The sequence below is a fragment of the Peromyscus californicus genome, unplaced genomic scaffold, assembly GCF_007827085.1.
Source record: "Peromyscus californicus insignis strain IS unplaced genomic scaffold, ASM782708v3 Scaffold_16__1_contigs__length_79575227, whole genome shotgun sequence".
Classification (NCBI taxonomy): Eukaryota; Metazoa; Chordata; class Mammalia; order Rodentia; family Cricetidae; genus Peromyscus; species Peromyscus californicus.
The window spans coordinates 29,623,733-29,642,649 of NW_026294458.1; the positions used below are offsets into that span (position 1 = coordinate 29,623,733).

Genomic DNA, 18,917 nt, shown 5'->3' on the forward strand with positions numbered 1-18,917 from the left:
AAAAAGATAAAAACAAAATAACAATACTACCTTGACTACCACCAACAAAAATCCATAAAAGAAACCAAACAAAGGAGCTTCCACAGCTGCTGACAACATTTGTTTAGAACTAGGAGCCTCACCCATGATGCCTTAAAAAAGTATCATCTATCACAAGGATCTATAAAATTTATGAGTGACATGCATATTTTTGTGTTCCTTTGTATTTGTGTGGTTCCAGAGATCTATGTGAATATGTGTTATTCAGACTAATGCATCTCTAGGAAAATGAGATTTCCTCACACGATCTGCTATTCTAAATTACAGATCCATATCAGGGAATTAGGGAAAGATGTGAAGCACAGAGGCACACAGAGAGCAGACAGCATCCTTTACGGCAGTGATCCGTGCACACAGCATCCCACAAAGCCAGGCATTCCAAGTGTGCAGTTTGGGTCACCGTTTAAAAGAAAGGCAATAAAGTCATCACGCAGATATTTACCTTTTACACTTGAACTTTTGGAATTATTAATTGTTCCTTTTACATCATTTCCAGATATTCATTAGCAAAGGGAGGGAAAATGACAAGAGAAATTATTTGAAAAAGCTACACTTAATTATTTCCTTATGACTTTTAGACAATGCTGATGCATAGAAAGTCTTCACATTGGTATCGACTACTCAGAAGACAGGTCCTCATGCCAATGTGAAAAATAAATCCTTTAGAGCATATGAGAATTACAGCCCTGACTGTGATTTCTATCCCAGCCCCTCCCTCTCTCCTTCCCCAGTGAGCTTTCTTCAGTGAGGAAAAGTCAGTCCTGAGGAGGAATTAACATGTTCTGGAGACAGCAAAAAGAAGGGCTCACTCTTCTCAAACAACCCATGGCCTGCCTCTCCAGTCTTCCAGAGTTCTGGGTTTTGTTTTGCTTTCTTCAGAAATATCATAGACTAAGAAAATGAGTTTATACCTTCAGGTAAGAGAGATGGAAAACTAAAAGCTCAGTGTTTTCAGACATGCGCACAAGGAACAGCTACACTACAGTGGAATTGCCCCATGGCTTGTGGACCTCAGGTTCCCAGACCGTCTATAAATTTGCTGAGTTTTGCTCTGCTCAGGGGCTTGCACAGTCATTCCAAAAGCAGAAAAAGGACCTTAAAGTTCTACAGCAGCTTAAACGACAAAGCCTGCAGATGATGAGACCATTTCCGGTGTAGGGTTTTCATTTCCGGTGTGAACAGGATATTCACCTCACCAAGCTACTCAACACTGCCGACTGGCCATAGTTGTTTGTCACAACTGTCAACCTGAGCTGGCTTTTCTCTGCCAAACAAATTTTAAAACACGTTCTCCCACCATTATAAATAAGAGTGTGGCCATGGTAGGGTGGGTGTGTACCTGTAATCCTAGCACTCAAGAGGCCGAGGCAGTAGGATTATTGTAAATTCCAAGTCAACCTGGCATAAATAACAAGAGTTTTTGTTTGGTTGTTTTTTTTTAATAAAGGAAACAAATAAGTCAACAAATAAGAGCATAGATCTCTCCCTTGTAACCTTAGAATTGCACCTGAGTGGCTGATTTAGGGATTTGAGCTCAGATCTGACCATCTAAAGCTGTGGGTACTTTCTATAAAGGAAAAAACAGAGCAGAACAGAGCTTGAAGAGCTGGAGAGAGTGAGTGGCAGTTTCAGGAACTGCTGAGTCAAGAGAGGCAGTGGCCTGAGCTTCCACTCAGGGAGGTTCTGTGAGGGCAACAGGGGTATCCTGCTCACAGCAGACCCCCTGCCTACTTACCCTGAAAACACCACAAGAACCACTGAATGCATTCACCTTTCATCTATCTATAAACCCCAACTATCTGAGCAGTCAGATAAAGCAGGAATGCATCCACTTTTGGGGGTGAAGTATGGGATCTAACTTAGGAAACTGGAGAGGTTCTCAACCCAGGTCCACTTGGTTTTGTGGTTCTTTTTTCAGTTATAGAGCAAGAACAACATTCAGTGGAATGAAAAGAGCTCTAAAAAAAAAATAAAAATTAAAATAAAGGCTCTTGAAAGTGCTGTGTGAAGGGGTAGTCCTAAGATCTACAAAGCAAGACCTCATGTCTAGGCTTGTTCCACAGCACAGAATGCACCAGGAAACAACCCACTCAGGAAAGCCATTAGATTGGAGCACAGAGACCAGTCATTTTTCTTATTTTTAATGCCAATTTCAATGAATTCTGGCTTATTGGTGCCCAAAGTTCTCTTGTGAATTATCCACATGAGATACGTAGTTTTCCCAACATGTATCAAATACATCTGATACATCGTTAATGGCTGTCTGTGTCTTAATGTGGACATTAGGATGATGTCAGATGACAACCAGGGCTCATGATGGAAGAGAGTGCACATCTGCCAATGTACCAGTCACAGCTCACCTGCTGAGGAGTTCATTCTTCCTAATGACCGTCCACAGCCAGAAGAATGGACAAGTCAGGAGGGGAGGGAGAGAGGCAGAGAAAGGGGAAAGATACAGGGTCAGAAAGGCTGGCATGGGGATGGGAACCTTATTCACCCCAACATGCACTCTTTGACATATTAGTAAGAACAGCAGATGAGCATGAATGATAGTCACATTTTACACTTAAGCTAAGGTTAGAGAGAAAAACTCAAGATTTTTAAAAAAGGTTCATGATACATGCGTAGTTAGAAAAAAAAATTGCTACAAAAGAAAAAAAGTTGTACACATATTCACCAACCAGAAAATAGTTATGATAATAGTAATAAATAATAAACCCCAAGATTATATTTATAAAATCATTTTTTAAGCAGACAGTAGCAAATAGTATTCAAGAACTTAGGGTAAATTTTCCTATTCAAGTGGCTGGAGAGGTGGCTCAGTGGTGAAGAACACTGACTGCTCTTCCAGAGGACCCGGGTTCTATTCCTAAAACCCACACAACAGTTCACAACCTTTTGTTAACTCCAGATCCAGGAGATATGATGCCCTCTTCTGGACTCCTTGGGCACCAGGCCCATGGGTGGTGCACAAGAAAACAGGCAGGCAAAACACCCACACATAAACATAATTAGATCAAACAAAATTTTAGATGCCACTCAATTATCCGATGCACAGCCCATGAAACTTTATAACAAGTTCTTTCTTATGCTAGGTATTGCTACCTAACCTCACCAACAGCCATCTTGCTTATCCAGGCTAGGTGTTTACACTTTTCTTCACCCTCCAAAGTCTTCCTTACCAAATGAGCTTAAGTGAAACAAACACACCAGAGTTTCCCAAATTCTTCTACCCTTCCCCTTGTCCACCTGGCCTCTTAGAAGGAGGGGTTTTGCACTGAGCCTGCATACGTTAGATGCCCGCTCTTCTCTCTGAGTGGACTCTCCAATGAATGCAGGGCTACAATGAACCTCACAAATGAACGCTGTCACAGTGTCTGTGTCTCCTGCATGGTCGGAACTTGTTATAAAAGCCCAAACAAAAAGAGTCATGCAGCTGCCTTCGAAGGAACAACAGCTGCCACAAGCATTGTGTTCCATAAAATGTACAGCAATTTTTTTCTTTATTGGATAAAAGGAACCATCAGACTGAAAATCCACCATTGCAGGCTTTAAAATCAGAGCAGGTCATAAAGATTACTTGACAATGACCTTTTGATATTTGCTGGAAACAAAACCACCACACAAGGAGGTTGTCATACCTTTCTTGGGCTTTCCTGCAGTTAACAAGGAAAAAAAAAAAAGATAAAAATCTCATTTGTTCTAAAGCTACAAAGAACAGTTGACAAGCTGTATAAAAAAAGCCAACGACCTCTCCAACTTCAGGAGTCCAGGTCCTCAGCTCTCGCCTTTTAACACAGTTCCTTTCAATGTTCCTTGAGTCACATTGTCAGTGCTATGGAAACAGTACTGATTGAAGAAGGCTTATACTTACACCATCATCCTTGATGTATCCATTAGGAACAGCAGCAAAAAAATGGTGCACTTTAGTTAATTGTGTTCATAAAAAAGTAAATGACGAAGTCTTACTAAATTTGACATAATGAAAACGTAGTAGATAGAAATTTGTCCAGACTGCAGTTTTAATCACATTTGCTATTCTCATGACATCAACAAGTGCTGCTGAAACAATTCTAAATGAATACATGATTCACCCCTCCTGGTCTCTGTGAGACACTCATATGGGCTTTGTGTAAACTCCTGCCAATTTTTACCATCTGCTATGGCTTAAAGAAATACCATCCCTGGCCATTCCTCCTCTGGGTAGAGGAGCAGACTGAATTCACAGAACACTTGGATCAGCCTACGTAAGTTTTGTTTCTTCAGAGCCTTCCCATCAGAGTCCCAGGAAGTTCTAAGCAGGACATTACTTCAGAAGTGCAGCAAAGCCTGAAGCTACAGTCTTCTCAAGTGCACAAAAGTCATGCCAAAGGAGAACAAGAGCACCAAAGATAAACCAGAAAGTAGACTGTGCAGAGTCTACATCCCTAACACGACCTCACAGGGTTGGCTTAGGTTCTCTTTACCAAACTCACTTGAGGTATCCCAATCTTTAAGGGGAATGCAGATTAGGACAGTCGACCAAAGGTTCCCTAGCTTCATCATCTTCTCCCAAGAATCTGGCTGCACGGTACTATAAGCAACTCTCAACTTCATGAATCTATGCATTTAGTGCAAAGCCCAGCTTTCCATGCTCTCTAGTTAAAAGACTGTTCTTGGTCCTGGGAACAGTCATTTCTGACCCCTCTTCTCTTTCCTCGGTGTCCCACCTTTCCCTAAATCACTGTACTACAGAGAGCTCATGAATATGCAGGATGGAAAGTTCATGAATATGCAGAAAGGTCTCAGTTGTGTGGCCAACCCAAGCTTGGATGCCTTCCACCAGAGTGGAATATGCATTATAGAGGAAGCCTATTAATATCACAGAAAAATTGGTTCAAGAGAAAACAGAATTGACCTTCAAGTTGACAGAAATAAGTGAGAGCCAAAACAGACTTCTATGCTTATTGTGAATACTAAGAAATATTTTTATCTTCTTAAGAAATTATAATAAATAAAACAGAAGTCTAATATTTTATTTAAATGTTACAAATATAAACCTCAAATAAACACGATAGCCTGCCTTAACCCTTTTTTTGCTACCTAGCCCAGGCCAGCCTTAAATTCCTGAACCCTCCTGCCTCTTCTTCCCCCCTGCCAAGTAGGGAGATTACAGGCCTATGTCACTTTGCCCAGCTTTATTAACTCCTTTTGAGACAAGGTCTCTCTGTACAGCTCAGGATGACCTCAAACTTGTGATCCTCCTGTCTCATCCTCCTGAGTGCTAGAAATACAGGTGTTTACTACCCAGAAAAAAATTAATGTTTGCTCCATTAAATCACTTCCAATGCTGATTTGAAACCTCATCCCAGTAGTACATATATCACACACATATGTCTATATAAACATATATGCACATGTATATGCATATGTAGTATGTGTGTATGTATGTATGTATGTGTACACACACACACACACACACACACACACAGACATACACAGTGATTATACCCTAATATCATCAGTGGAGAAGCCCACCAATCAGAATTCAATTTTAATTCACATAAAGGGCAAGATTTCAACCCATTAATTCATGAATGCATTTGATAGTCAAATATCTGCCAGCTTTTCCCTTTACATCTTTGACAGGCCTCCACCATTGTATTTGACATTTTATTAAAATCATTTGGTATGTGTCTCCATCCTTCCTCTCTAGTCTCCAAGCATTTCAAAGTTAAATAATATGCCATTCATTTGCATTCTTGGTATCTAACACAAATCTGCTAAGAAATTAAAGCCAATGTAAGTTGCTGATGTAAACTACTGTACTAACACAGTAACCTTATTTCAATAAGAGTCTTGCTTCTGGAATGACACTGTAGTCTCTTCTTTCAGTCTCCCCTAAGGACTATTTGATAACCCTATTACACATGTGTAATATGTTGTTTCAAAGAACATATATGAAGAATCAAGGTGGACCTAAAACCTAAATACACAGTAGAAGTCCTCATGCTTACCATCAAAAGGCTCAAGGAAATTCACTTCTGGGCCCATTAACAATGTCAGCTCATTGACTCCAGCTTGGGGATCATTTAACATAGTGTGTCAGCCACAGACAAGACCAGTGATCTTTGCTAAGTGCCCTGGAAATTTCTCAGCATTTCAGTGATTTCCCCTTTCCTTGTTTCAATCGAATGGGAAGGTTAGTAATTCTCTCAAGGCCTTTCCAGTATGTAAGTTGGACTGAACTTGTAAAGTATAATAGGTATGTTTATGATGCGCTGGCAATACGTGCAAACAGGGAAGCATTACCATGTCACAAAGATGATGTTGCACATATCCCTCCCCAAAAGTAACATACTAATAGTAAAATTTGGGACGTGGGTTCATCTTCCCTCTAACATCCCCAACTTGGTTCTCATCACCTCTCCCTGGGGAATTCTCATGCTTAAAAGAAGACCCTGACATGTGATTTAAAGGATACATACCTCTGAGCATCCTCCGAGACTCTGCGTCCTTGGTCATGGTTGCCAGCGAGTGGGGGAGCACACTGCCACAGCTGTTGCTCTGCCCCAGAGGCAGGTGAGCCTGAGAGAAGCAGGGGGGAATACTTCAGGCAAGGTCAACTGAATACCAAGTGGTACTCCAGGACATGGGCACACTCCTGTTTCCAAAGCTCCTCTCTTAAGTACAGAGGGCAGAGATGCTTGGTCTTAAGTCCCACTTCTTGATGCCAAGTGGTAAAGGCTAGTCACCCACTGTCACTCTCAAGAAACTCTACTGAAGTCTCAGTGTCAGTGTCACAGCATGTCCTCCGATAGCAACAATTCCAAAAGAGAAGATGGGCGAAGAAAGACACTGTCCACAGTCTTGTGAGAGTGACGGAAAGCTCCCCATGCATAAGGTGCAGAGGGCAGGTGCATGGACAGGGATGCATGCACACCATGCAAAAACACAAGGGCAAGCTAGCTGTCTGTGCCCAAATGTTCCAGTTTCTCTCTACCGCTCGCTATGCTGAAACCCACTAAGAGCCACTGGCTTTAGCTGGCTTCATTTGTTACTCGCTTTTTGAGATAGGGTCTTGCTCTGTAGGCCAGAAAGGCTTCAAACTCATAGTGACCTCCTGCTTCAGCCTCCTGAAAGCCAGGATTACAGGTATGCACCACCGTGCACAGCTCTTATTCTTTTTAAATAGCGAAATCTTTCATGCGAATAAAGTCCATTTAAAACACCAACTTTAACTGATTACAATATAGTTACTCTAATTATGGATAAGAAAAGGTCTGAAAGTCTACCCCACTTCTACTCCCTTCTCTCTCTCTCCTCTCTCTCTCTCTCTCTCTCTCTCTCTCTCTCTCCTCTCTCTCTCTCTCTCTCTCTCTCCCTCTCTCTCCCCATTTCTACAATAACCCCCTGAGCATGCCAGCAGAGGGTACAGGTGTCCGGTCAACCAGGGTTCACATTCTGACTCTTTCAGTTTCCAATTGAGGGATTTGGGGTTGTCACTTAGCTTCTTCCTCTTCTTCCTCAGTTTATCGACCACTGGGGTAGTGATGGGTAAGCATTTACACAGTGGTGGCAGGTTCACATAAAGGGCTAACTCTGGTGCCATGTGGGCAGCCGCCACCCGATAACTACTTAGTACTGTTACTCCTGAAGCTCAGAGTCTATGATCTGGGTTACTTCTAAATATGGGGACAGCCAGAGGGCATCTGTTCTGTAAGTACAGAGTACCACCACCTGCAGTGTGGTGGCAGAAAACACATTCTTTAGCCCAGATATCTGCCCAAGAAGCAGATGTAATGGCCTAGTATTCAGTTACTTTTGCATTTTAAAGGCTTTGCCTTTGTTGGCGACAAGAAGACGCTACAGAGAGAGGAGAAGGCCTTGGCTCTTCCGAGTCCTACCTTCGGGGTGCTGCTTCTCCCCATTGTGGCACTGCTGAAGTGTGGAGAGACGGAAGGTGTGGTTTTCTTGCGCGGCAAAGTGTCACTCAGATAGAGGCCTTCCTTGGGCTGCTTTCGCCTTTCTTCCAGACTTCTAAAGTGCTTTAAACGCAAACGCAAAGGAGAACAGCAAAACTTGACTGACTGACGCTCATCACTGACACACCGAAGAAGCAAGGTACCCACAGAGGAGCTTTGGAGGTTGGATTGTGAAAATACCTCTTACACTAACGGCGTAACTTGGTGTTGGCCAGCAGATTAGAGTTAGCATTGGATGTGACTAGACAATGGGTATTATTTATTTCTGCCCTATGACGTTTTTCTTTAAGAAAATCCACCTTTCACTTCTACCGTGCTGCTTATGAATAGATACAATGGGCACCACGGCTGTGATGGTCCCACGGGGTGGATGGAGGGACAGCAGGTGGACAATGCAGGCCAGCGGTTCCCCACTCTCTGTGTCTATCTAGAGAGTTTTGTGTGGTGGCAGAAACCCCAGTGAGGGGGACAAGAAGTAGGAAATGGAAGAGGATGAAGAGAAAGAGCAGTAACAGGAAAGTTTATATAAAATAGTAACCCCGCATGCCATATAATACTCAAAGCCAAGGTAAGGTTTTCACAGATGGCTTCCATCTAAATTACTTCCATTTTAAAAGCTTATGGCCAAGGAGATCCCTAGTAATCTCCCATATTTAAATGTTCCAAGAGACTAAATATCTCTCTCTCTCTCTCTCTCTCTCTCTCTCTCTCTCTCTCTCTCTCTCTCTCTCTCGTCAATCAGATTTCTAAGGCAAGATTTTTACTGTCTTAAAACATCCAAATTTTGCTTGACCTCTCTTTGCTCCTCAAAATGTCTTGGGTAGGAAAATGACTACATAATAAAGTGTCCTTTGGTTAGATCACTTTAGTGCTAGTCTTGAGCTTTTGAATTATAAACTAACGCATGCCAGTGATGATAAATGTTTGCATTTTAACTTTATAATGGTATATTTCCAGTAGCTAGTATTTATTCAGAGCTTCCTATGTGCCAGGTTTGATGAGCCATGTTTATGATCTCATTCCGCTCTCATAACAATCCTGTGAGGTTGGTTTTCTGTCTCTATTTCATAAGCAAGGAATCTGGGGTGCAGAGACATTTAGTAAGCCTGCCTGAGGTCCTGCAGCTAGAAGGTGGCAGAGTTGGAATTCATGGCCAGGGAGTCCACATCACCACAATAAAGCCTCAACATTTGGATGGTTAGTTGCTGATTTAGGTTGGAAAGCAGCATCAGAAACCTTTTTGTTTTCACTGTGACCAAATGGCATAAATTCCTAGGCTTTGATTTTCAGAGTTCGATAAACTCCATTGAAACTGTCTGTTAATATTGGGCACAAGGCAACAGGTTTGAAAACGGATTGCTTTGCCTCCCAAGGTGTTGTCTGTCCTAAACGAAGGTACTAGTGAGATTAACATCACGTTAAAAATGAAAGGTGTGGAATGCTTTCATCCTCCAAGTTCATCTGTTATTTGACTCAACTCTTTCATCGGTTCCCTTTCACATCAGCGCAGGTGGCAGTAGCAGGAGACACAGGCCTAAAGGTACCTAGTCTAAGATGGACCTAAATCCTCTTCTCTAGGATCAGTAGAAGGAGGAGGGAGAGCTGTGAAGTGCTTAGCCAATCTGGACACAGCACTGGAATGACATCTAGCATTACGGCTTCAAGAATGTACAATAGAAATGTGGTGTTGTCACAATCGTTTTACGCTATGAATTTTATGGAAATACTTGTCAACTTATTGAAAAAGATGCGAGACAAGCCACACTGTTTTGTTGAATGGGAGCTGAAAAGCACGGTGATATGAAACATATCAAAGCTTTATTAGTCCTGGCACCCTTAGACCACACTAAATATCCTTAAGAAGAAGGTAAGAAAGAAAAATGCGCTGCAACTTGCCTTTCGAAAAAATCAACTTTGGAAAAGATAAAGAACAGCACGTGAGTGATCTTGTTCTCAAGGTCAAATCCCCATGCTCCATCCACCTCTCTCATTACCTGTTGCTCCAGCTGCTGTTGCGGCCTGTGTTTCTTAGCTGGTAGAGGGGGAGGCGTGTCATTTAGAGGGAAAGGGTCGACAGATGGAGCCGTGACTTCAGGCCAAGGGGCCGATGCAGGTTGAGTGACAGGATGAGGAGAAAGGGTGGAAGAAAACAGAAATCCAGAACAGACAGCTGGTCTCTGCTTTACAGGAGAAAGGAGAGGTGTACACAGACCAGTGTGAGAGGAGACGACAAATGAGACAGAAGAGACGTGAAATCAATCCATCATCTGATTGTTCCGACTTGCTGTGCATTAATCACAAGATCACAAACGATGGGCACTCTCTTTCCACTTAGCCCCTTGTTAAGATCCCACACAGCAGGCAATGTGATCAGCAGAAGGTACTGAGACTTCCCTTCAGTGGCCACTCCCAAGAATGCTTACCACTAATTGTTATGCTTCAAAAAGCATAACAATGAAAGCATGATTCAATATTGCCAAGCAAAACAGACAACACAACCCATCTGAGAAAGGCGATTCAAACCAGAAAGTCGGAATCTAAGGAAATTAGGTTTGGTTAGAATGCTAAGACACTGACCTTATTTGTTGGCAGTTATGTCTAGCTGCCCACTATTACCACACATTTCATGGTTTCTAACATTTCTGGTGTAGAACAATGCCCCACCCCCACCCCCCAAATATGGTCTCATTCATAAACTCAACATCATTCTGGCCCTCCGGAACACACACATTCCTTTTGATTATTTTCCGTGAACTGTGGGTTAATTTCTGACATGAGGAAAAGCAGTGAATGAATGAAACACATGCCCACACACCTCTGAACTCTGGGGCTGGCTCACCAGCACAGCCGAGGCAGGCTCAGTGACAGCAGCGTCAGCGTCAGCAGGGAACTGAGTGGAGGGGGATAGATTCGTGGAACTGTCACATGACTCATTAATCTCATTTACACTGATATAGCCCTAAAAGGAGGAATTCAGAAGTTAAACACAAGGAAAGTAAAAGCTGAGGCATGCGAGAGTATTAATGACCCCAGGACAATGAGTTAGCTGAGCGCAACACAGCCAGGTACCTGGGCACTACTTAATGTCTCATTAAGTGAATGATCAGCAATGAAAATGCGTTTGCAGTGCTCAATCTTGAAAAATGTCATTCAAAGTATTCAACATTATTTCTGGTGAAATCAAGGTGACCATATGATAAACATCCAGAGGTCTCGGCATCATTCTGTCAATGGAATGGCATTATCTCTACAGGTACATTGAACAATCAGATACACAATAGACAACGTAATCACTCACTCTCTGATTCACGAGTCTTTTCCACAAATATGCATGGAAGAAATTCCCTTTTCTGTCTTTTGAAAATGACAGTGTCAGAATAAGTGGGCTGATTGGCTACTGGGTTTTGTATCAAGAAAACATTTATAAAAGTAGCAACCTACTTTTAGTGGGATTTAGTTTTGGATATTTCAGCCCAAAAAGAATGAATAGGAGACTCTTTACATTCACGTGTGTGTACACACAGACCTCAGGAAGAGTTGAAGTCACATGGTACTATCTTCAAGGCAACTTCCCCAACTCCAACTCTGTTGCTAGGACAGAGAAGTTCCAGTTTCTGTGAACTCAGTAATCCAGTTCCATCTGCAGCTTAAAGAAAATGCCCAGGAATCAAAATCTCTGTACCAAAACTCCTAAAAGGATCTTTGTGGAAAAGGCACTTAGAATGATTTTCATGGGAAGTAATTACACAAGTCAGTCAAGATTTTTGCCACACCAATGAAACATGTGAAAAAAAAAGAATAAAGCTTATAAAACAACAGTCTTTTGAAAGTGAAAGTGGGTTCAATTTGACCTTGGGTTCTAGTTTTAGACTATTAATGACGGAAACACTATTACAATTTTCTAAAAGTGATTCCGTGCAGCAAAACCTCTAGCCTGGAAGTGAAAGGTTTTCCGGACACCCCATCATTACAGCAGAGCAGAGGAAGCTGGAGCTGACTGTTATCAACCAATGTCCTGAAGTCTTACACAGCAGGGGGACACAGAGTCTAGGTGAAGTTTTACACGGTTCAACTGAAGAAAGGAGAAGGGATGAATTTGGCTGTCCCATTTCATCTCTGGTAATGAATCAGAGAGGAAATTAAAATCTTTGAGTTATTCTTTCGCTTGTTTGAAAGAAAAGCTTTAAAGTCAGGCTTTGAAAATTCCCTTTTATGAGTCTTAGATCATGTAGTTTAATTGCTTCAAAAGATTTTCGTCAGATGTGGGTGCTCTGTAAAAAAATCTGGCTATAAATTAGTCATTCTTGAGAAGGAGGCTGGGGGAGAAAAGAGAGAAGAGGAAGGTGAAGGCGAAAAGATTAGAAACCAGACCATCAAAACATCCCACAAGTCAAGTCTTCTTGTGACATGTTGAGAACATGCAGATACTAAACATATGTGATAGAGACACACAAAAATAGCCCCAAAGTCAACAGACCCTTTGACACCAGGAGTCTTCAGAAAAAGCGAAGACCAACTCATCCACAGGACAGGAAAGATTTTAGCCTATCTGGGGACAGACAGAAAGGATAAAAGGCCCATGTAATCCATTTGCTACTATGGCCCTCCCTCTTAAGTATGCTCAGGGTCAACCTCCAAGTTTCCCTATAAACCGCTCCCCTTTTCTTCAGCTACGCCAGCAAGAAGCATCAGCCATCAGCCATTCACCTCACCCGGAAACAGGGAACATGCACTGTTCTTGAATGTTCCTTGTCATCTTCCCACAAAAGCCAATGTATCAGCAAGAACTTTCAGTTCTGTCTGTCAAATACATATAAACCCAAGTCACTTTCCATCTCACTGACATTGCTGGAATCTGAGCACCTAATCCAGGCTCCAGTCTGCACTACTGGAGCCATTTCTGACCCAGTGTTTTCTGAGTGGCCCGGAGTGATCTTTACGAATGGATATCAACTAACGTTGTCTCTCTACTTAAAATCATTTAGTGGCTTCCCAGAACACATATACAGGCTGTGTTTCATTAACGCAGCTCACAAGGCCTACCTCACACCTCACTCATCTTATCTTATGACTGTAAGTTCCATTCATAACCACATTCACATCACTAACCTTGTCAGTTATGTGTTCCCCAAAATGAAAACCATGAAGTGGTATGACCTAACAAATCTGTTATAAAAATATTTTTAAAATGCTTCTAAGATACAAACTTGACACTTATTGTAGTGATGAACATTTTCTTTCATACACCTGCACATACATGAATAAGCATGCATACACACCCGCCTCACACATACACAGAGTTTTCTAGCTAAGAATTCTTCATTCAGCTTTCTTAGAAGTAAATGCACTATTTTGGTTAGGTAAATTTTTAGGTAGCAACAACCCCTTTCCTTAGTTTTAAGTCAATATGGAGAAAGTGACTTTATCATGGGCATCATACTCTTCCAAAGCAGAGGCAAAATGTTCTATCAGTGAAGCTCTGGGAGAGAATATTTGGACAATAGTGATACTGGGGACCACAGGATGATTGTTAAAGAGTATGTATGGTGGATGTAAACAAGGGCTCCCAAGTGAAGGGAAAGTAAGACCAAAGGGGGAAAAAAAGGCCATCTTCTCAAATTCTTGGGGGCATTTTCCTATTCTTTAAGACTCATGAGAAAAAGAAGAAAAGAGAAAGAGGGAGAAAGGATGAGGAGAAAGGAGAATGCAAGACTCAAGGTACCTCTCAAAGTCCCATCAAGACAAGCAGATGCATCTTGACACACACAAACATGCATATGCATTACCCACAAAGACAAGCCCTAGACTCCTTGGTGCATAGATAAGGAATGGCAGGAAACTTACCAAGCGTTACGAGTTTCCCCACGTCATTTAAGCTAAGGATTTTATTAGTTGACTTACACAAAGCTGAGGCATATCTAATTTCCAAGCTGACATGCGCGGACTTATAAAACTGTGGCTTACCTCTTTCAGAGTATTGGGGTTAATAGGAAATCCTTTTCCCCCCGTGAGGCTGGAGTACTTCTTTTCCAAATGACAAAGATTCTCCTTTTCCTAAAGATGTACAAAATCTATTACGCTTGAGACAAACATCAGAACCCCCGACATGCCCATTTCTAGTTCCTTTCCTCACATTCAGTTAAAGCTTGCTATTCCAGCTGTCTCATCTACTATCAGCTGATAGGATGCATGAGCAGCTTTCCAAACATAGTTAGTTAGATAACCCACCATTCAAGAGGAATTTTACAAAGTGACAGTAGTCTTAAGGAAAAGACAGGATGTTCTAACTGAAGCAGAAAATGGCAAGAGGAGCCAGGCTGGGTGGTACCAGTCTGTAAGTGCAGCACTTGGGATGTGAAGGCAGGAGGGTCAGGAGTTGTAGTAAGTTAGATGCCAGCATGGAATCCAGGAGACTAGGAGGGATGCTCATTAGCTCAGGGCCTTCTCAGCCTTCATCTTTTGGGTATTTTCTACACTCAAATTTTTATTCCCCTAAGTAGCATACATCCACGTGGTCTCTGGTGATATAATCTCATAATCCATCAGTACATTTCTTCTGGAAACTTCCCAGCATTCATTTTCTTTTATGTTTAGGCCCACAACCCATCTTGGATTAACCTCCAGGAAAATATTTATGGGGTATATTATTTACCATGGTATAATTTACGTAACAGTCAATTTCAAAGACCTTAGGTATATAACCGATGATTGTTTACAAATAGAACAGCACTGCAACCAAGATAAAAAAACATTTCTCTCACCCTAGAAACGTGCATGGCCCCTTCCATTTTAAGCCCAAGCCCAAAAGTCAAGCCCTACTCTGATTTGCTTGGCCTTGCACGGCTTTCCTTCTTCTCCAACATGATCTAAATGGAGTCATTCAATATGCACGCTCCTGTATTGGCTTTACCCCACAATGCCAGAGCATAGATAGTTAACCCCTACTGCATGCTGAGGAGTACTTTACTATACGCATGGTATTTTGTTAATTCACATTTCTCTTGATGGTTATTTAGCTTGTGTCTAAAGAGGATGTGTGTGTGTGTGTGGGGAGGGTTATTGTGCAAAAGCTACTTCCAGCAGTTTTGCACATCTGTTATAAAGACATGTTTTCATTTGTCCTGTGTAAGTATCTACTAGTATTGCTGGGTCCAGGGTGGACACACATTTAATGCTACAAAATAAACTTTGGGGGAGTCCTCCAAAGGTGCTGTGCACTTCACACTCACACCACCAAGGTGTGACTACTTTAGCTGGTCCATATTCTCCCTGGCACTTAAATTGTTCCCTGTTTATAATGATGACGAGTCATTTTAGGTGATGAGAAGTTGAGTCACACTGTTTTCATACTAACCTCAATCTTTTCCTTCCTGTCTCCTTTCGACTTTATTTCATTTATTTTATTGTTGTTCTGCATATGTATGTGGTGGCATGAGCACACACGCACATGCCATGGTGGATGGATAGAGGTCAAAAGGCAGCTGCTTGGGGACCATTCTCTTCTTCCTACCTCTGCGTGACCTCCAGGGATGGAACACAGGTCACCAGGCTGGCTTGGTTAGTGCCTGTACCACCTCAGCCATCTCACTGTCCTCTTTTTAAGTTATTTTTGAGGCAAGATATGGCAGTGTAGGTAGAACTCAGAATGCAGCCCAGGCTGACCTTGAATTTACATTTCTCCTGCTTTAAGGCTTCCAAATGCTAACATTACAAGTGTACACTACCATGTCTTGTTCGCCAGGAACATTTTCATCAATTTCTCAAATCACAGCTTGGTTTTGTATGTGTTACTCTTCGAAACACCTTAAGTGGCACATTCTTGTTTCATTCACATTTGCCTGACAACCAGCAACATTATGACCAGTGTCTAAAAGCAAAGCATACAGGACACACAGATAAACCACAGCCTTCTGCACTTGGGGGTGCATGGCAACACTTTAGCACCATTCGGCAGCTCTTTTAACAGTGCAGTCACCCACAAAATACACACACACACACACACACACACACATATACATACACACACATATACATACACACACATACATACATACATACACACACATACATACACATACACACATATACACACACACACACACACACACACACACACACACACACACACACACACTAAACAACACTTGCTGAGCATGAGAGCTGAATTGAGGCAGCAGGATGTCTTTCAAGTTCAGCAGGACTGTGCATATTGGGCTTCTTCCATGTGTTTACTGTTCTGAGTATGTCTGTGGATGACTGTGAAAGTGCTTCATGTGCATTTTAGCAAGAAGGCCAAACCACAAATGTGGAATTCATACTAAGGAAAATCAGCTTTAAATTTTACCAAACTTGTCTCCCATTTCTATAAAATTTTTTTTTTAAAAAATGTCTGTTAGAATGTTGATTGAGATTGAAAGGTACCTATAGGTCAGTTATTGGAGAAACAAAACTCTTATCGTATATGAATCACAATTTTCATAATCAAATTGAGTTTTATCTATTTTTAATGAGGAAGTAAGTTATCTGTGACTTCGTTTGCTTATTTGTAAGAAACAAAAAAACCCCTATCATTTAGAGATTTTTGTTTTCCCCTTAAAATTTCAACAACTACTTAAGCATACATGATAGTGTGTAATTTAAGGTGTGACTTTGAATATTTCATACAAAGGGAAAAATGGTTACAGGGAAAAAATGGCAACAGAGTCTGTCCCACAGAGTAGGGCATGGGAGGAGACTACAGCTCCATTCATGGGTTTCTGGGAGCTGAAAAGAGCAGGAAGAAGCTTCCAGGATGTATGTGGGATGTAGAGGCCCCCTCAAGGGGACTAATAACTCTACGAAAGGGTCCATCTCTTCTTTCATAAGCTAAAGTAGCTGAGAAGGAAATGCACATTTCTCAGTGGGTATCATGGTCCACGTCATTCTGGACTCCATCCACCTCCTGCTCCCTGCTGCGGGTCCATCACATATTTCCACTACCCCAATACCATGTCCCCAGGTTGTGGCTCTGACCTGAGACCCCATTAGCTTTGGTGTTTGATGTTTTACTCCTGAAATTATACCATGGGCCATGTCCAAGTTGTAGCTACAGCTTTTCTTATTTTTATTTATTTACTTATTTAGTCCATTGTCTTCATCCTAGGAATCCTTTTTTATGAGTTACTTTATTGGGACAGATAAGGACATGGGCCCAGTGGAGGCTGCTGGTGCTCTTCTATCCAAGCCACATGGAGTATTTCCAGATTCAGCTAAGTCAAACTAACTTCAATGTGGCATTTACGAGGAAGACCCCACACACAAATAATTGCAGTTGGAAACACTAGAATACTTGAGCCAAAGTATTCAACCAAAGCATAAAGAACATTTTCCCTTAATCCTACCACAAATTATTGTTAGAATATCTTTAACTACTTGATGAAAAGTGTGACTCTTTTTAAGGAAAAAAGAAAAAGTACAGATTTGCCATAGTTCTTTCAGTGATTTTTTAAAAAAAAAAAAAAAACATGAAGAAAACCTCCTTGCTTACTGCCGGAGTTGTAGGTCATCATCAGAGAGTATTGTTGCTAGTGTGGAAGATGACATAGAAAGTGAATACAAATGGCTGTCTCAGAGTATAAAGGCACCACACCGGAAGAGGCAGCCCTCCCCCAGCCGGAAGCTGTGCTTTCTCTGTCACCGCTGCTGAGCAGGAAGTACTCACTCTTTGGAGCATCATTATTAGATTGTTCTTTTCTTTCACGAAGTGGTCTTGTTCCCTCTGAGCCTGCTGAACAATGTGACTGGCTTGCTTTTTCAATGCAGAAATTTTTTCCTGGGAGACAAAAGTAATTGTAGAAAGATGCACATGAGAGAATCCAAGGTTTGCCAGTTTGTCCCGGGCAGAGAAGAAAAGGGTCTTCAGAACCTGAATGACACTGCCCACATTTGAGTTGACAGTGGACCACCAGGATCACCTAAGGCTAAGAAGCAAGTTACTTTGACCGACCAAGCTCAATACTTCTTGACTTATAGCCAAGGCAGATCACATGATTGGAAAAGTTATTCTGAAAAATCTAGAATTCACTAGGAAATCTTGTTTTAGACCATCAGTTGATTTTTTTTTTTAACATGCTGATGAAAAAACAAAAGAATTTCTCCATTAAACCAGAAGGCACTTTCTCTGTCCTTCATTCTCTCCATCAACTTTATCCTTCAATTTTACCAAATTAGTACAATGTTCTAAAGTATGATTATAAATTCTAGAATAAACACTAAATTCTGAGCTGGGCATACAGATGCTAGGGGCTGGGTGGAGTCCTTAATAATCAGAATGATTTTCTACGGGTCTGTTGCTAATGGTAACAAGCTCCCAGTTAGCACTAGAGATTATTAATCAACGGAAAGAGAAAATTCCAAAATAGATTTTGTTCATAGAATTAGTCTAACGCTAGTTATTTCAGCTGCCAGAGGGAGGGATTTGAAACAAACAGCTGATTGTCTATGACTTGGTTTTTATGTGAGTTTAAAAAAAAAAAGGAGGGAGTGTATTATCCATAAATACCCCTATAACATTGTACAGTGACTGTAACCCATCTCAGTTTATATAGCACAGAGCATCATTTGTCATATATGGTACAGACCAAATGTGATTAACACAAAAAGATATTCATATATAGAGACAAGAGTCCACAACTATACGAATGACCATGATTCCTATAATACAGTTAATAGTCAATTTTCATTCTTCATATCAAGCATCACCTCGCAAATTACCTTCCTTGCGACAATGTTCCTTTGATACTCCGCCACCTCCCTCAGGAGCTGCTGAGTCAAGTTCTCCTTTTCCTCATCCAGACGGCTCTCATGCTCAAGCTGCTGAAATTCCAAGTCTTCAAAGTGTTTGCTCTCAACATCCAACAGGTCAGCATCCTTCGG

The 18,917-nt window shown here is 41.5% G+C and overlaps 1 protein-coding gene across 9 annotated transcripts in view; it reads right to left on the bottom strand.

The window, feature by feature from the left end:
• Positions 1-18,917, bottom strand: part of Phldb2 (pleckstrin homology like domain family B member 2) — a 101,197-nt gene that overhangs the window by 15,865 nt on the left and 66,415 nt on the right. For 4 of the 9 annotated variants that reach the window (XM_052740813.1, XM_052740817.1, XM_052740811.1 and 1 more), the window contains 8 exons: positions 18,756-18,911; positions 17,704-17,814; positions 13,968-14,057; positions 10,819-10,962; positions 7,926-8,066; positions 6,507-6,606; positions 2,400-2,420; positions 482-517 (listed from right to left, as the gene is read on the bottom strand). In XM_052740813.1, the coding sequence (XP_052596773.1) occupies positions 482-517; positions 2,400-2,420; positions 6,507-6,606; positions 7,926-8,066; positions 10,819-10,962; positions 13,968-14,057; positions 17,704-17,814; positions 18,756-18,911 (799 nt within the window). The remainder of the gene's footprint in view (positions 1-481; positions 518-2,399; positions 2,421-6,506; positions 6,607-7,925; positions 8,067-10,818; positions 10,963-13,967; positions 14,058-17,703; positions 17,815-18,755; positions 18,912-18,917) is intronic. The other 5 variants (XM_052740820.1, XM_052740816.1, XM_052740814.1 and 2 more) reach the window with 4 other exon arrangements.